The 18,107-nt window shown below is 46.9% G+C and overlaps 1 protein-coding gene across 3 annotated transcripts in view; it reads left to right on the top strand.

Annotated features, from left to right (window-relative positions):
- LRBA (LPS responsive beige-like anchor protein) overlaps window positions 1-8,311 on the top strand; it is a 719,345-nt gene extending 711,034 nt beyond the window's left edge. For all 3 annotated transcript variants that reach the window (XM_065905003.1, XM_065905001.1, XM_065905002.1), the window contains exons 56-57: window positions 2,819-2,970; window positions 7,165-8,311. In XM_065905003.1, the coding sequence (XP_065761075.1) occupies window positions 2,819-2,970; window positions 7,165-7,255 (243 nt within the window). In that variant the 3' untranslated portion in view covers window positions 7,256-8,311. The remainder of the gene's footprint in view (window positions 1-2,818; window positions 2,971-7,164) is intronic.
- The last annotated feature ends 9,796 nt before the right edge of the window (window positions 8,312-18,107 follow it).

Here is an 18,107-nt window from a genome sequence, read left to right as displayed (position 1 = left end):
TGCGATTATATTGTCAGCTACACTAATAAATCTGTAAAGTAATTTGAAATCCCTAGCTGGCTAAAACAATTTCTGCAGCCTTTCAGTCAGTACCAAGGGTTCCAGGACGTTCCTCCAGGCAGCAGTTGGAGGCTTTCTGCACACTGTTCACACACACATGCTTTTCCTCTCTGCCCTGTGGCCGTTGTGTTTTTTCCTCTGTAATATTTCCCACTGGATTTTAGGCTTAAACAATCCATCGCCTTTTCCCCAGCACGCCTGTACTTTATCATACTAACTTGTAAGTGGCAACTGTGTGATTAAAGCGTGCTTGCCTAAAATGAGCGCCACCCATGCCCAGCTCCAGAGACCCCCACTTTCGTAGCTGACTGCCTTGGGAAGGATGGAAGGCCACCGCAGGCTGGGAGCAAGAGACATCACAGAGCAAAACACTCCACCTGCGTCCTGCAGTCTGAGCCTGTCTAAGGGGAGGAGGCCGTGGAAACAAATTAGTCATTAGCTCAAACCAGAAATGAAGTTTCTTTGAAATAGCAAGAACCCTGTCGGCAGGCGGCCTGCGGGAACTTCGGCCCTCATCAAGGCCTCCCGCCTGTTTTTATTTAGATGCCAGATTGCGGTGGCATTTGGTTAACATATCTGAGCATGGCAACCAGGCAGTGTTTAGATGTCTTAATGAAGAGCTTAAATTTAAGTGGGCAGCCTGTACGGAGCAGCAGAGTTACATTCTCCTAAACAAAGGCTTGCCACCATTTCTCCATAGGAACTCATTTATTTCCTCTTCCGGAGGAAGCTGTGTCTTCAGATGTGATTGTTGCCAGCAGACGCTGTGGCCCGCTGGTGCCGCCTGGAAACCAGTGCAGCCAGTGTCATCCACACTCCCAGGAGTCCAGAGACTGATGTTCAAGGGTTTCCAGGGCCCTCATAACATCTCGAGTCTCAGCCCAGCCTGGACACTCAGGAGGCTCATGAGAATTAAGAACTCCACTTGGGGCGGGGTGGGAGACGGGGTGCTGCTCAGGAAACACTTCCCTGGCTCTTACCGCCAGGGAAACTTGACAAGTCCCTCGTGAGAAAGGCCGACAAAATATTTTTTAACTTTGGGAGGCGTCTGGTTTATTAGAATGTTTTAGATGTGGATAAAAGTATAGTCCTGAAAGTCCAGGTTTTATTTATTTCAACACAGAACTAGGATTAGGGAGTTTTTACTCTAGGACAAAGAATTAAAGATTAATGGTTTTAATTTATGTTTTAATATAGCACTTATCCAGTAAAAAGCCTCAAGTATAAAACTCAAGTGAACCACAGCCGCAAGGTCAATGGATTTTCATCAGCTGAATTTTATAAGTGTAGCAAATAATTATTTGTAGTAGTCTTCATTTCCAAGATAACTCCCTGGAGAGTGCTGTTTGTGAAATGAATGGGGAAAAGATATTGGGTTTTACTTACATTGAAAAATCTTATTATTTGTATTGGTTAAAATTTAGAGAATACTTCTTACATATAACTATCTTCTGCCCATGGGTTCTGATTTCCTAGCTATATTTTTATGTTCTTGAAAATAAGCTATATTTAAGAGACCTCTAAAAGTTTGCATTTACTTTAATGTGAATTGAATAGCTATGAAACAGTCCTTACTTTTCTGTAATTAAAAAATTTTTTTTTGTTGTAAAAGGGTAGCTTGAAGACTTAAGGCAGCTATCCTAAAGCTCTGAGTGCAGAACAGTGTAAATATATTTTTCAGAAGGTAGATATTTTCTTTCTGGCTTGCCATCTGGATTCCCACGTTCACTGTGTCCAGGTGGACATAAGATTACAGGTATTTGCAGTAACTTTTAGAACTCCCAATGCCCTCCAGCTAAAGAATGAGCCGGGAGAAGAAGGTTTGCAGAGCAGGGAGCCAAAGGAGAGGAAGGGGCAGTGGGATCTGCTCTTGGAATAGAGAGTGACCTTTTCTGTCAGGAGCAGGCACACTTTCTCCATTAAAAAAAAAAGAAAAAAGTGGCCAGAAATGAATGGGTGTGGCTTTGTCCTAATAGCCCTTACTTATGCACACTGAAATTTAGAATTCATATCATTTTCATATGTCATGAAATATTTGATTTTTTTCCAACCATGAAAAAAATGTAAAAAGTCATAGAAAAATAGGCAGTGACCTGTCTTTGGTGGGTTTGACAGGATTACAGAGCAAATTACATGTCTGCCCTTCGAGTTTAGCACCGGCAGGAAGCAGTCAGTCCTGAAGCAAGAAGAAAGTGCTTCAACTGGGTTTACCCTGGGAGTTGTGCTTCCTTACCAAGTTGTCGTCCCAACTACTATAAAAATCCAGCAGGCCTAGCAAGGGTGCTTGAGCTGTAGGTGGTCTCCCGTGGGGCCGGGCCCCCAGGTCGGCAGTGTTTTTATCATGGGGGGTATGATATCAGCTAGCACCATCTGCCCAGCTTTGGTAGCTTGGCGTGTCCACAGTGAATGCAGAGGTGCCAGGAAGCTCCTTACTTCAGAGTCCAGGTCTCCGTTCACAACACAAACCATTTAATTAGTATTTGTAGAGTTGGAAGAGTTTGGCACCTCATCCTTAAAAAGCACAAATTAAAAAATTAAGAAAAAGCATTGCCTACCTTTGCCCGTATGATTTTTGAAAAACAGCAAAAGTCTTCTGTGACTCATGATTTCCTGAAAACTACTCAGGAACACACACACTCCCTCCCTTCTCCCTATGCCACATTAGCTGGCTTCACGTCGAGTTAATCAGAGGTGCGGGCTGGGGCGGGCAGGCTTTCCTGGAGCCCCGACCCCGCTGAACGCTGCTGTGTCTCACCAGGCCATCCAGCTGAGCCGCGACGGGCAGTACCTGCTCACCGGAGGAGACAGCGGTGTGGTCATGGTCTGGCAGGTGTCGGACCTCAGGCAGCTGTTCGCCTATCCAGGCTGCGATGCCGGGATCCGGGCCATGGCCCTGTCTTACGACCAAAGGTAACACTGGAATGGGGGCTATGCTGGTGGCGGTAAAATCTGTCCAGGGATTTATGTAGATAGGCTGGGCTCTGCAGGTCACCAATGCAATTGAAGAAGAATGAATATTAGAATTTCCAAGATACTTTTTTAAAAGCATGGTTTTCTTTGATGACATTGCCAGTTGTGGACAGAGGCTATCTTCTCTAGGGTTAGACAGGATTTAAGTAACAAAGGTTCCAGTTATATTGCTGTAGTTTCTATACTCTTAAAGTACCTTTTTTCTTAAACGGAATTTCTTGTGACATGCCGTCTGTTCCATAATGATTCCATTGAGAAATCTGGCTTATTTCCTAAAACCTTCATTTTGGGGAGACAGTCTTTGTCTGACATCCTATTTCTTCTTAATATAGTCTTTCATTTTAGTTTTTAACATCTTTATTGTGACAAAGTATACATAAAATTTACTACTTAAACTATTTCTGGTGCTGCATAATTCAGTGACATCAAGGATACTCACATTGTTGTACAACTATCACCACTATCGATTTCCAAAACCTTTTCATCATTTCATCTCACAGTGTCCTTTGATATGCAAAATGCTCTAATTTTGATGAAGTCTAATTTATTTTTTCTATTATTGCCTGTGCTTTCAGTGTTATATCCAAGATCACTGCAAAATTCAATGTCTTGAAGTTTTTCCTCTTTATTTTCTCCTAAGAGTTTTGTAGTTTTAACTCATATCTACTTCTTGGTGAATCTTTAATTAATGTTTGTTTATATATGATGCACTCTTTGCATGTGAGTATGTTTTCCTAGCACTGTGTGTTGAAAAGACTGTCCCTGTATGTGGGAGTTTTTTTCTGGTCTCCATCACGTTGGTCTGCATGTCTCTCTAAGCCAATACCACACTGTTTTGATTACTACACCTTTATAGTAAGGTTTTTATTTATTTATTTATTTTTATTGGAGGCTAATTACAATATTGTAGTGGTTTTTGCCATACACTGATATGAATCAGCCACGGGTGTACATGTGTTCCCCATCCTGAACCCCCCTCCCACCTCCCTCCCCATCTCATCCCTCAGGGTCATCCCAGTGCACCAGCCCCGAGCACCCTGTCTCATGCATCCAACCTGGACTGGCGATTCGTTTCACATATATACATGTTTCAGTGCCATTCTCCCAAATCATCCCACCTTTGCCCTCTCGTACAGAGTCCAAAAGACTGTTCTATGCATCTGTGTCTCTTTTGCTGTCTCGCATGTGGGATTATCGTTACCGTCTTTCTGAATTCCATATATATGCGTTAGTATACTGTATTAGTGTTTTTCTTTCTGACTGACTTCACTCTGTATAATAGGCTCCAGTTTCATCCATCTCATTAGAACTGATTCAAATGCATTCTTTTTAACGGCTGAGTAATATTCCATGGTGTATATGGACCACAGCTTCCTTATCCATTTGTCTGCTGATGGGCATCTAGGTTGCTTCCATGTCCTGGCTATTGTAAACAGTGCTGTGATGAACACTGGGGTACACGTGTCTCTTTCAATTCTTATAGTAAGTTTTGAAATCAGAAAGTGTGAGATATCCAATTCTGTTGTGCTTTTTCGAGATTGTTTTGGCTGTTTAGACACCCTTGAGATTTAGATGCTTTCTTTCCTTGCCTAATTGCTTTGGCTGGGGCTTTTCATACTATATTGACTAGAAGTAGTGAAAGCAGGTATCTTTGTCTTATTCCCAGTAAGAGGGGAAAAGCTTTCAGTGTTCACCACTGAGTATAGTGTTAGCTGGAAATTTTTCATAAATGCCCTTTATTGTGTTAAGGTACTTTCCATCTGGTCTTAATTTTTTTTTTTAATCATGAAAGGATGTTGGATCTTGTCAAATGTCTTTTCTCACATGGGGTTTTTTGTTTTTAATTCTATTGATGGGATATCTTACAATTGATTTTTGTATATAAAACAAAAATTGAAGCAATCCTTACATTCCAAGAATAAATCCCACTTTCTTCATGGTATATAATCTTCATAATATGCTACTGGATTTGCTTTGCTAGTATTTGTTAAAGATGTTTGTATAAGTAATCATAGGGATAGTAGTCTGTAATTTCATTTCTGGTAGTGTCTGTTTCACTTTGATATCAGGGTGTCGGCCTTATTGAATGATTTAGGAAGTGTTCTCTGTAGTTTTTTAAAAGTGTTTGGTGTTCTTTTTTAAATGTGTGGTAGACGTCTCTAGTGTTCTCAGTAATGAGAGGGTTGTAATTACTGATTCAGTCTCATTACTAGCTATGTCTGTTCAGATTTTCTCTTCATGATTAAATTGTGGAGTAATGTGTGTTCTAAGAATTTTTCCATTTCATCTAGATTATCCTATTTGTTGGCATATAGATGTTCCTAGTATTCTGATCATCCTTCTATTTCTATATAATTGGTAGTAATGTGTCCACTTTATGATTTTTAGTAATTTGAGTCTTTTTTCTTAGTTTAAAATTTTGTCGATTTTGTTTATCTTTTCAGAGAACCAACATGACTCTGATTTTTCTATCTTCTATCCCCATTCTGATTTTTACTATTTCATTCCTGCTCTTAGCTTTGGGTTTACTTGGCACCTTTTTCTTGTTCTCTAAGGTGCAGAATTAGGTTACTGATTGAGATACTTCTTTCTTTAAGTATCTGTGTTTACAGCTGTAAACCTCCCTTTTAGTACTGGTTTTGCTGCACCCTGTAAGTTCTGGCTTGTTGTTTTGTTTTCATTTGTCTTGGTATTTTCTAATTTCCCTAGAGAATTTTCCTTTGACCTGTTGGGTCAAACTTACAAATTTTCCTTCTATTATTGATGTCTAGTTTAATTCTGTTGTGATTAGGAAAAACACTTTATATGATTTCAGTCTTTTTAAAGTGTATTTAAAGTGCTTTGTGCTCTAACATATGGCTTATCTTGGAGAATTTCCAGTGTGCATAATGTGTTGGGTGAATGTTTATATATGTCTTAGGCCCAATTGGTTTTTAATATTGTTCAGATACTATTGAATATTATTTAATTACTTCTTTCTGGTGGTTCTACCCATTATTGAAGTTTCCAACTATTATATGTCTTGAGTGTGCTGTTCATACATGTTTGTAATTGCTATATACTTTTGATGGATTGACACCTTTAACATTGCTATATAGTATCCTTGTGTCTTATAACTTTACTTAAGACTTATTTGTCTGGTATTAGTGTAGCCACTGTAGCTCCCTTTTCATTATTATTTGCATAGAATATCTTTTTCCATCCTTTCAACCTGTCTTTAGATCAGTGAGTCTCTGGTACACAGCATGTAGTTTGATTACGTCTTCATTCATTTTGCCAGTCTCTGCCTTCTGACTGGAGAACTTAGTCCCCGTGCACGTGAAGTAATCACTGATAGGGAAGACTCCTGCCCTTGTATTCTTTGCTTTCTACCTGTCTCAGTGCTTTTTCGGCCCTCATACCCTCATTGCCTTTTCTGTTTAGTTGGGTTTTTGTTGTGACACATTTTAGTCCCTAATTTTGATATGAGGCACTACTAAGGACACGAAGGATGACCTCGAAGGACTGTCCTAACCAAATCTGAGAGCAGGTTAGCCAGAGACGGGCCTGAGATAACAGACCGGCGTCTGCCTCCCAGAGAGGCCGCTCTGCGCCATCTGCCCCTGCACCAGCAGCTCCTGCAGAGGGCGAGCGTGTCAGTGGGTGGCGACCCTCAGCCGGACGGACACAGCACGGCCTGAACTGTGCTCAGCACTGACTTCTTAGTCTGCCATTTGTACATGGCAGATGCCTCTGTGACTGACCGTGTGGTGCTTCCTGCATCAACAGTTGCTTTGAGATTGTCGTTATTTTCATTCTGATACCTCAATATACAAAATTCCCTGGCCCAGCCTCCCTGCCTCAGGAATGACTAGTCTGTTCAGGTTTTTCTGACTCATCCTGCACGTACTGGCTGTACTTTCCATATAAAGGCAAGCTGTGGGTTGGACCCTTGCAGAGTGACAGAGGTCGGACTCTGAGCTTACCCAAGACTGCATTTTAGTTATCAAAAACCATACCACAAACCTCACAAACTGTAGGCTTGGCTGCCATCTGCTGTATTTACTGTGCGGATGTGGGGCGGCAGGCCCTTCTTTAGTAACAGAGCCTGAGGAGACTGCTGGGTTTTAAACGCCTCCTCTCTGCCCCTCCCAGGTGCATCATTGCCGGCATGGCCTCAGGAAGCATAGTTCTCTTCTACAACGACTTTAACCGGTGGCATCACGAGTACCAAACCCGCTACTGATGCTGACAGCGGGGCCCAGCCCGCCCCAGCCTCAGCGCAGGACATGCCCTGAGCGGCTTTCTCTGAGAAACAGCTATCACATCTGAATGTAACTTAAATGTGCTCCAAGAAGCAAAATATTTTTTAAAGTTAATTGCTATTTTTGTAGACTTTGCTTTGACTTTTTTGGGGGGAATAGCAAAGCAGAAAACTGGCTGCTGGGTTCTGTAGTTTTAAAAAAATCTATATTTTTAGTCATAATGAGAAGTCTATTTTCACCAATTACAGAAATACACAGTGGAGTGAGTAAACCCACTTATTCTAGTTATATATGAAAAAACACTTCCCATTTATCTGTAATCCTGATAATGTATGATTTTAACAATAAGGAAATGGATTATAATCCTGGGACGTGGGGATTTTATGCTGTACTTTGGGGTCTGTATTCTTCCAAACAACAGTGCTTCTTCAGCACAGAAATTTCTGGGATTTAAATAGTCATGTTTAAATTATGGTTAATGTAATTTGAAACATCTCAATGAATTATTTCTATCAATATTATCTTTCAAGCATGTTTTAGACCTAGAAAATTATGGTTTGGGGGAGGCTTACTTTATTGTGTGGTCATCTTCAAGGATCTACTGTTTTAGCAAGTGTGAAATATTTGCAGTGTTTTCCTCATCTGTCCTCGTAGCAAACCAGAATGAAATGATGGAGATGTTCTTGGACTCAGCACCTTGTTTTTCTTTTAAAGTAAATGCAAGTAAGTACCAAAGCTCACCCCGAGGGTGCCCACATACTGAGGCTGAACCCTGAACCCTGTTGGTTCATACTGGGCTCCCCCACCCCAGGTGTAAGAGCAGCGGCTACTGGGTGCTGTGTGAAGCAAGCCTTGTTTTACCTTCTATTTGTTATTAAACAATCTTCCCCTTCCTTTTGATTAGCAATTTGTACTACAAAAATGTTATTTTGGTGTTGTAGACTTCTACTTTTCTAGTTGATTGCTGTGTGGAATTCTGTGAAAAATATCTGAGAAAAGGTCTGTATTGCATAAATAAATTCTTTATAAGTTGTGAACTCTGAGTTGAAACTGACATTCCATCTCTATTTCTCTTGCAACTTACCTAAAAGGGGTGACCTCCTTTTCGTCTGGGCTTCCCAGATGGCGCTAGTGGTAAGGAACCCGCCTGCCAGTGCAGGTAGAGGCTACCTTTGATTTCTGGGTTGGGAAGATGCCCTGGAGGAGGGCACGGCAGCTCACTCCAGCATTCTTGCCTGGAGACTCCCATGGACAGAGGAGCCTAGTGGGCTGGAGTCCATGGGGTCACAGAGAGTTGGACGTGACTGAAGCAACTTAGCACACATGCAGCTTTTTCCTACACATTCAGCTCTTTTCTAAAAGCAAAAATTAGGAATGGAACAACTAAGTTTGACAGAAAAATAAAATGTATTTTTAATTGAATTGTTGGAAATATTCTTACTTTTTTCCTAGAACAAGTACTTTAGTCCATGTAATCATCAAAATAACAGTATGCTTATAGTTGAGAAAATTAAAAGATTTAGTGACACTAATACACTTGGCTTAGATTTAGATCTAGACAGCTCAGTATTAACACTAAGCCAGAATTTAAACCAGGCCGTTTTTCCCAGCACATGCTTATACTAGGTACCTAGAACTGTGTCAGCTTCTAGCAATTCCACTTCGAATTTTGAAACAATGATAATACAGTTATTCTCAAAGAAAACGTTAAACTTTGGTTCATTCAGTTTTTAAACAATAACCAATAGGAGAGAAAATCTCTTGAATGAAAACAGGAAAAATGGGCCTCTCTCTGGCCAGAGAGCTCCCTCTGAACTGAATGAGAACACTAGACCTTTATCTAACAAAAAAACCAAGAATTTTATACGCTGTTCCATCTCACATCCATGGGTACAGTTGTTTTACAAACTACTAACAAAACAATAGATGGTGAAATGTGGGAGGGGGGAAGTACATCTTCAGGTCAAAGGCATACGTGAGTTACTGCTCGATGGATAGCCTCATGGTATCACCTGTGATGTCACACTTTGGGAGCTTCATGCAAAGTGGTAGAAAGAATAGGAATCTCTAAGTCACATACCAGGCATCTGATACTTCAGTCCATGTTAACAAGCCTGAAGCCAAGTTCATGAAGCAGCTTCCTTTTGGTGCCTAAGAAGACAATCAGTGCCTGCACTGCCTCTATTGTTTTGAAACTTACAACTATGGAGAATCCACTGAAATATAATATTTAACAGCTGGCATCAACACACCACCTCAGCTGCTCCTTGCACTCACAGCTTCCACTGAGCACAGAAGCAGAACTTTTATCACTGTGGAGGGTCAACTATATGTACTCATAAAACGAACTCAGCTGGTATCAACACAGGGCTTCTTAGCAACAGAATCTGTTTAGTACAGTATATGTTAGGATTTACTCCACATTCACTTATTTATCCAGTTTTCACTCCTTTAAAAAATTACATCTAGGTCCATCAACAGAAGAATGGATACAGAAGATGTGGAAAGTATATACAGTGGAATATTAGTCATAAAAAAGGAGCAAAACTAGGTCATTTGTAGAGATGTGGGTAGACTAGAGACTTATACAGAATGAAGTACGTCAGAAAGAGAAAAACAGATAGTGTATATTAACACACACATGTGGAATCTGAAAAACTGGTAGATGATCTTATATGCAAAGCAGAAATAGTGACACAGACGTAGGAACAAACATGGACACCGAGGGAGGAAGAGGGGGGTGGGATGAATCGGGAGATTGGGACTGACTATATAAACTCCGTACATATAAACCACCTTATACCACGTATGAAATAGATCACCAAGGAGAACCGACTGCACCGCACAGGGGACTCCGTGCTCCGTGGTAACCTAAGTGGGGAAGAAATCCAAAAAGGGGGTAAATGCAAACATATAGCTGGCGCAGTTTGCTGTACATCAGAAACTAACACGATGTTGTAAAGCAGCTCTACTCCAATAATTTTTTAAAAATTCAAACAAATGTAAACCTTTCATGAAAAAAGGTCAAAACTGAGGCGCTTTGGGCAGCCGAGCGTGCGGTTCGTGAAGTTGCCCTGCCTCGGAAGAGTGCGGTTTTTCTCACCAACGCTGCGGATTCTGAGACATCGTGCGATAAGTCCTGGAGGCTCCGTAACTTAGGGAGGAGCGCTCACCTCCAGGGGGAGGCATGGGGCTTAGAGCAGAGGCAACACCAGCCCGACAGGCACACCAATACGAAGGGGTAAACCATACCCTCGGGAGAGGCTTGTTCCCACACTGCACCCAGCATCCACAGATACACGTTCCAGCCAGTCAGTCCACGGAAAAAGAACATTCTGCTTTGAAATATCCCCATCCTTCAGTTCTGCTTGCTGGCATGCGGGACGGCCCCCTCCCTGGGAGGCGCGGGCGTTTCCTCCCCAGGCTGCCCACTCCCATTCAGCGGGGAGAACGGAGCCTGCCTGCGGCCTGCCCGCACCCGAGGCCGTGTGTGCAGCCCCCGCGCCCCCTCCGCGTCAGGGGGGCCGTGAGATGGCAGAGGCCGCGGGGGTCGGGTTGGCAGATGGCCGGGGAATCCGGACGCAGCCAGACTGCACGTCCACTCTGCGCCCTTTTCCACAAACATGACTGAAGTTAAAGGGCTTTCCTGGCGGCCCAGTGGTTAAGATCCCACGCTTCCAATGCAGGGGGCCCGGTTCCATCACTGGTCAGGGAACTAGATCCCACATGCCGGAACTAAGATCCAGCCCAGTCACATAAATGAATAAATATTTTTAAAGAAAACAAATGTCACACATTTTAGACCCACCAGGACAGGACTTCGACAGGAGTTTCACTGGGGACCTTTGCTGTGTCTTTCCCAGCCAGGACGAGAGCTCTGACCCGGTTGCCGTCTCCTTCCTGCGTCGGCCCCGCCCGCCCCCTCCCTGTCTGCACACTGCGGGGGTCCCGCGCTGAGCTGGGTGGTCAGGCACCACCACTCTCTGCCATAGCTGGGTGACGGAGGAGCGGCGCCACGTCACCACGTGACGTCACGTTAGGCCAGAGCACGTGTGCAGCCACACACACACACACAGGAGGAGCGCGTGACGTCAGTATCCACACACAGGAGGAGCGCGTGACGTCAGAATCCGCACACACCTCGCCTACTGCCAAATACACCGGGGCCTCCACCTGGCTATTTCTGCCGCATCACGGAGGGGGGAAAGCGTGTTCTGCTTCGACTAGGACAGTGGTCAGCCTCGCTGCCTCTCTTTGTTGTGACATAAATGACATTAGTCCTGTAGGTATCGCAACTTGTCACTGCAAGGGAGGATCAAGGAGGATGGAAAAGGCCATAAAATAGCAAATCAAAACCAAAATCCTGTCTCTTCTATTCCCTCTCAGATGAGTGGGGGCAACATCTCTTGGATCTTTCTTTTCAATAGACCTGAAAAGTAGAGTCCGTGATGAAAAGTAGAGTCTTGGGTGTCCCAATCACAGGATCACTATATAAAAGCCCGAGGCAGCGATGAATGGCACCGGAGACACGAGTCCCTGCCCTGCCGCACGGAGCCGGGAAGGCAGGCTGCTCGGGCGTCACAGCCTTCTCTCGCATGAACAGGGTGGACCGACCTGCAGGCAAGGGGCGCAGGCCGCCTGCAAGTGTTCCTCTGGATCCCGAGACCTCAGCTCTCCGGTGGCAGAAGCATTCGGTGAGTGCTTTTCCTGTCCAAGTCCAGGAGCGAGTTTCCTCACCAAACCAGTTTGCTGTACTGCCGTGCTGCAGCTTCGGACTTGGATCAGCTGAGAGGCTCCCCAGCCTTGACCTCGGGCAGGTGCCCAGCCTCACCTGCCTCAGACCCCAGCTGAAACCCTGCTGACCGCACCGAGGCCATGCTGCGTCCAAAGTGAAGGAGGCTTCATGCGGTCTTTATACCAGACACCCTTTCCTTCCCCTCAGCTGCCCGATGATGGTGACCTAGCCCCACTGAGTTCGAGGCTGTGGGTTTTATCGTGAAACGGCCCCCTGAAATCCGCTGCCCGGGACTCACCAGAGCTGCACACATCAGCCTCCCTCCGAAGAAACCGTCTTCCCTCCTCTAACAGACCACACATGCCATGGCCTGATCGCTTCTTGCGTGCTCGGTCGCTTCACTTGTGCCTGACTCTGCGACCCCATGGACTGCAGCCCGCCAGGCTCCTCTGTCCAGGGGAATTCTCCAGGAGACAATGCTGGAGTGGGCTGCTGTGCCCTCCTCCAGGGGATCTTAGCTGCCTAGGTTTTCCACCCCTTTGTCAGGGGTCTCCCCCAGCCCGTCCCACCTCCGCCTCAGGATACAGACGCTCCCCCTGAAGCATCCCTGGCCGCCTGGAGGGGCAGAGCAGACACGGGACGCCTGCCCCGGGCCTGGGGAGGCCTCTCCCGGTTCTGGGCCCTGGGAACCCACCCGAGTTGCCCCATCTGCTGAAGAGGGAAGTGAGTGTCTCTCTCAGGGCTGCGACGTGGCTCAAACGAGACAGGACGAGTTACTCTGTAAACTGTGCACTTCTGCTACCGCTTAGCACCTAGGCATTTCCCGCAACTAGACAACCGCCCCGAGAAAGCAGCCAGCCCTTTCACTGGCCCGCTCCCCCAGCGCTGCGCTCATGCCTGACCCTCCAGGCCTCCAACCCACTGACCCCGGGCCACACCCCGAGCACCCCACAGACGTCTGCACCCCTTCCGCAGAGCAGCTCTCGGTGAAGGAGCACAGCGAGTGGGGCCCTCTGGCTCGTCTAGGCGACACCTGCCCGCCTTCCACCCAGTCCTTGGCCGCCGGGGCTTTAACCCTCCGCCGCCCGCCTGCCTTCTTTGCGGCAGCGCTTGCTTCCCCGCACCACACACCCAGCACGGAGCCCTGCCCGAGACCCGCACAGGCTTCTCAGGACTCGGCTTCCGCTTAGGCGGACACTCACGCGGTTCTGCTGGCGCCTAACGACTTGGTGCTCGGTGCAACTTCTCCCCTCCCGGGTTTTTTTCTGTGCAGCGGTGACCGCCAAGGCTTTGGCCACTGCCTCTACAGGACTTCAGGCTCCGACTTCACACCGCAGGTTTGGATCAGTGCCCTCACCTGCTGAGGTCACCTGAAATCAACCCATCCCGTTTAAAACAGCAGCTAAGCCCACACACATACGGGCACCTTATCTTGGATAAAGGAGGCAAGAATATATGGTGGAGAAAGGACAGTCTCCTCAATAAGTGGTGCTGGGAAAACAGGACCGCTCCATGGAAGAGAATGAAGTTAGAACACTTCCTAACACCATACACAAAAATAAACTCAAAATGGATTAAAGACCTAAATGTAAGGCCACACACTATAAAAACGCTTACAGGAAAACACAGGCAGAACACTCTTCGAATTAAATCGCAGCAAGATCCTTTTTGACCCACCTCCTAGAGTAATGAAAATAAAAACAAAAATAAACAAATGGGACCTAATTTAACTTAAGAACTTTTACACATCAAAGGAACCATAAACAAGACAAAAAGGAAACTCTCATAATGGGAGAAAATATTTGCAAATGAAGTAACTGACATAGTTAACCCCCTAAATATACAAGCACCTCAATATTAAAACACACACACACAACCCAATCAAAAAATGGACAGAAGACCTAAATAGAAATCTCTCCAAAGAGTACATACAGATGGCCAAGAAACACATGGAAAAATGCTCAGTATCATTAATTATTAGAGAAATGCAAATCAAAACTACAATGAGGTATCACTTCACACCAGTCAGAATGGCCATCATCAAAAAAATCTACAAACAACAAAAGTTAGAGAGTGTGTGGAAAAAAGGGAACCCTCTTGCACAATTGGTAAGAATGTCAATTGATATAGCCACTATGGAGAACAGTGTGGCGGTCCCTTAAAAAACTAAAAATAGAACCAGCAATCCCACTACTGGGCATAAATCCTGAGAAAACCACAATTCAAAAAGACGCGTGTACCTTACACGGCAGCACTAATCACAATAGTGAGGACAGGGAAGCAACCCAGAACAGATACATGATACAATGGAGTATTACTCAGCCACCAAAAGTAATAAAATTGAGTAACTGTAGTGATGCGGATGGACCTAGAGAGTCATGCAAAGTGAAGTAAGTCAGAAAGAGAAAAGCAAATATATATTAAGGCATATATATGGACTCCAAAAAAATGGTACAGATTAACCTATCTGCAGGACAGAAATAGGGATGCAGATGCAGAGAGTGGACACGTGGACACTGCGGGAGGCCGGGGAGGCTGGGTCATTTGCGCGCGCGGCTCTGCCATGCACACCCTGCCGTGCAGCAAGCAGCTGGCCGGCGGGAAGCTTTGGTGCATCACAGGCGGCCTGGCGCAGAGTCTGGGACGGCCTGGAGGGGGGTGGCTCAGGGCCGGGGCAGGCTCCCTAGGGGACAGATCTACGGCTGCCTACCAGCTGATTCATCTCCTTGTACAGCAGAAACTTAACCTTGCAAAGGAACTATACGCCAATAAAAAAAATTTAGAACAGTGAATAAGGAGTCTTTCTTCATTGTAGGCAAAACTAAACAAGAAAGCCGAGCGCCCTGGCCTTTCTGTAGAGCTCACTGTCCGGCTAGGCAGGTGGAGGGCCCGAGGCTGTTAAATGCTGGAAACGTGTGTGGTCCAGCCCAGGATGTGCTGTCTGTGCCCGTACACACCAGGCTTCACAGACTCAGTATAGAGAAACACGGGAAAACATCCCAGTGATTTTCTGTTGATTACATGTTGAAATAATACTTGGGATATATTTAGATCTATTTGGCTAAATAAACTATGCTATAAAATTAATTTCACCTGTTCCTTTTTACTTTTCTTTTTTTTTTAATGTGGTATCGGATATATGATGTGGCTTACATTGTATTTTCACTGCATCACAAACTGCTCTGGAGGTCCTCATCTGAGACAGCATCACTACCCAGCACTCTCTCTTCCACTGTGGTTTATCTGTTTGGGTCTGTCCTCACTGTCTCCCGATTCACATTTCACAATCTTATTCATGCAGGTATTCTGGGGCGAGTGATGCCAAATGCTTCCAATCCATATATTCCATGTACTTTCATCTCATGGCAACCTCTCTGAACAAAGTGAAAGTGTTAATCGCTTGGGCCTGTCTCTCTGCAGCCTCATGGACTGCAGCCTGCCAACCTCCTCTGTCCATGGAATTCTCCAAGCAAGAAGACTAGAGTGAGTTGCCATTGCCTCCTCCAGGGGATCTTCCTGACTCAGGAAGAGAGGCAGACTCAGGCTTACCCGTGGCTGAGCCCAGCAGGCGCCCCCAGGGACATTAGCAGGTCACCGCTTCCCTTGCTTTACCTTCTGTAGCCAAGATGCCCCTGCTGGAATAAGGGGATGAATATAACCCAGGCCCACACCTCTCTCACTGTGCAGGAGCGGAGGAACCCAATAGTTGGGCACCCACATTTAGTTTGGATCCTGAGACCAGCACAAGAGCTCAGTAAATGTCTGCTGAACGTGGGCAAAGGGACCCCCTGCGTGAGCTGGCGGAGCCCTTGCTCGGCCTCGGGCACCAGGCCTTCACTCACCACACCGTGGCTCTGCCTCCGGCCAGGCCTGTGACCCTGGTGTGACACCCAGCATCTAGGCCCGTTCCTTCAGCACCAGGCACCGCTCGGGGTGTTTGTGGGGTGAAGGTGTGTACAGAAGAGCTGCTCAGTCACGCGAGGCCATCCCTCCACCCTGGACTCAGGCCTGTCCGCAGCCCATCGAGTGTGGCAAGAGAGCGGGGACACGTGCTGGACAGAGGGGTTCGTCCTCTCACCCGCGCCTGGCACTGCCCTGGCCACTTAAGTCTTTGGCAAATGTCTTTGAACCTCACAGTTCAAGCAATGGGGTCGTTTCTGGCACTAACAGCCCCGCTCCATCATCCTTCCATTTTCATTTTTCTCCTCTGTTACATTAGCTCTTTGTTTTCATTGCGTGCTCACCCAGCCGTGTCTGACTCTCTGCTGGCCCATGGACTGTAGCCCGCCAGGCTCTTGTCCATGGGATTTTTCAGGCAAGAACACTGGAGTGGATTGCCATTTCCAACTCCAGGCGATCTTCCCAACCCAAGGATCGAACCTGTGTCTCCTGCATTGACAGGCAGAGTCTTTACCACCTGGGAAGTCCCTCTTCACTTTTGTTCACATTTTTCTAATAGAAGCTATTTAAAAAAAAAAAAATCTCGCTCTTTAACTAGTGAGAAAAGTGACAGAATGTTCTCGACCTGCCCATCACCACCCTCCTCTTGAAGCCTGCATCCCCCAACACCGTACACTCAGAAGGCCCGTCTGCATTCTGTCACCCGCCTCTGGTTTGGCTCAGCCCAGGGAGAAATCATCACACAGCAATGGGGACGAAGAGATCCAGAGCCGAAAGAGATGATTTCAAGCCGTGGAGCTGTTCAGACTTGAGAGGCTGGAGACAGAGCAGTTCCAGGCTAAGCCCAAGCAAGTAGCTGTCATCAGAGAACAGAAGTCAAGGGCCAGATACACTGAAAAAGGCGGAGACGAGAGATGGCACAGTGTCTGAAAGAGACAGACACAGAGAGACAGGACTGGCGGGCTGACTCCCCGTCTCCTGGAAAGCCTGACCTTCCGGCCCCTGGTGCCATGAGTCCTTCGCTGTACACTGATAATCCCTGCTGGCTTTGGAGCCTGTGCCGTGCGCTTTGCACCTGTAATCAAATACACCTGGATCCAGGCCCTCCACGTGTTCTTCCCAAGCACCTCTCCTCCCAGTTCTGTCCGCAACACAGAAGCAAACACCGGTGCCTTCCAGAAACTGGCCCTGGGGGCTGTCGCTCTGACCACACACTCTGCAATGCAAACAGCCACACAGGAACCTCTGCCCACCCTTGACACTACTTCTCAAGAAGGAAGAGTTTATTGGATACACTTGTAGGGGGCAAAAGTCTAACAGTGACAAGGAGCTACAGGCTCACCCGTTTAGAAGATGAGCAGGGAAAACAAATACACTGATTATGTACAATCATTAAAAACAGCAGGGTGGTGGAAAAAAGGAAAAACTGCCAGCAGCCTTCCAGAAGGTTAGTAACAGGGGGCGTCTGCAGGCACCTTCCGGCCAGTCCCACCGCGCCCGCGCGTCCTGGGGCTGTCCCGCCGCCGATGAGGAGCGATGGAGCAGGGAGACTGGGGGGCTGCGAGGGGCTCGCGTCGGTCCTGCTGTGCCCGCAGTCGGACCTGGAGAAGGAAGCCCCGCCGGCGACGCGCATGCACCCGCCTCTCCTCAGAAGGCCCCAAGGACAACGTCCCGGGCATCTGCAGATACAGACGTGGGAAGAGCTGAGGAAACGCACGTCGTGGAGGCAGCCGCGGCCTTTCCGGGGGCCTGAGCACAAGTCCAGACCCGGGGTCCTCTTACGTGAGTCCCGCGCCCCGCGCCTGCGAGACCCCGAAGTGGGCTGAGCGCGGGCACCAGGCGGCCCACCGGGGGCCCAGGACTTCCGCTGGAAGCCAGCTCCCGAGCCCCGGCAGCAGAGGAAGCATGCCCACGAATCAGACACAGCTCTGCGCTGTTTGAAAGAGAGAAAAAAAGGAGCCCTCCGAGTTTACTCCAATAGAGGCCTTGGTTCATCCGGAGCGTTTCTATAAAAATGCGCTGGATGCCTGATCGAAGTTGCACAGGCTCCTGGCGATGCCGTCCAACGTCCACTGAACTGAAAAGATGGGCCATTTAAAGCCGCCGCTCCGAGGGCCGTCCCCGAAGCCGACGCTGACGGGCCTCTCCAGGCCCCGGAGGCGCCCGGCCGGGCGGTGTGCGGCGCTGCGCCCGGCAGC

This window comes from Muntiacus reevesi, chromosome 13 (assembly GCF_963930625.1).
Source record: "Muntiacus reevesi chromosome 13, mMunRee1.1, whole genome shotgun sequence".
Classification (NCBI taxonomy): domain Eukaryota; kingdom Metazoa; phylum Chordata; class Mammalia; order Artiodactyla; family Cervidae; genus Muntiacus; species Muntiacus reevesi.
Note: the sequence above shows the minus strand (reverse complement) of the source record. Positions and strands in the feature narration are given on the sequence as shown.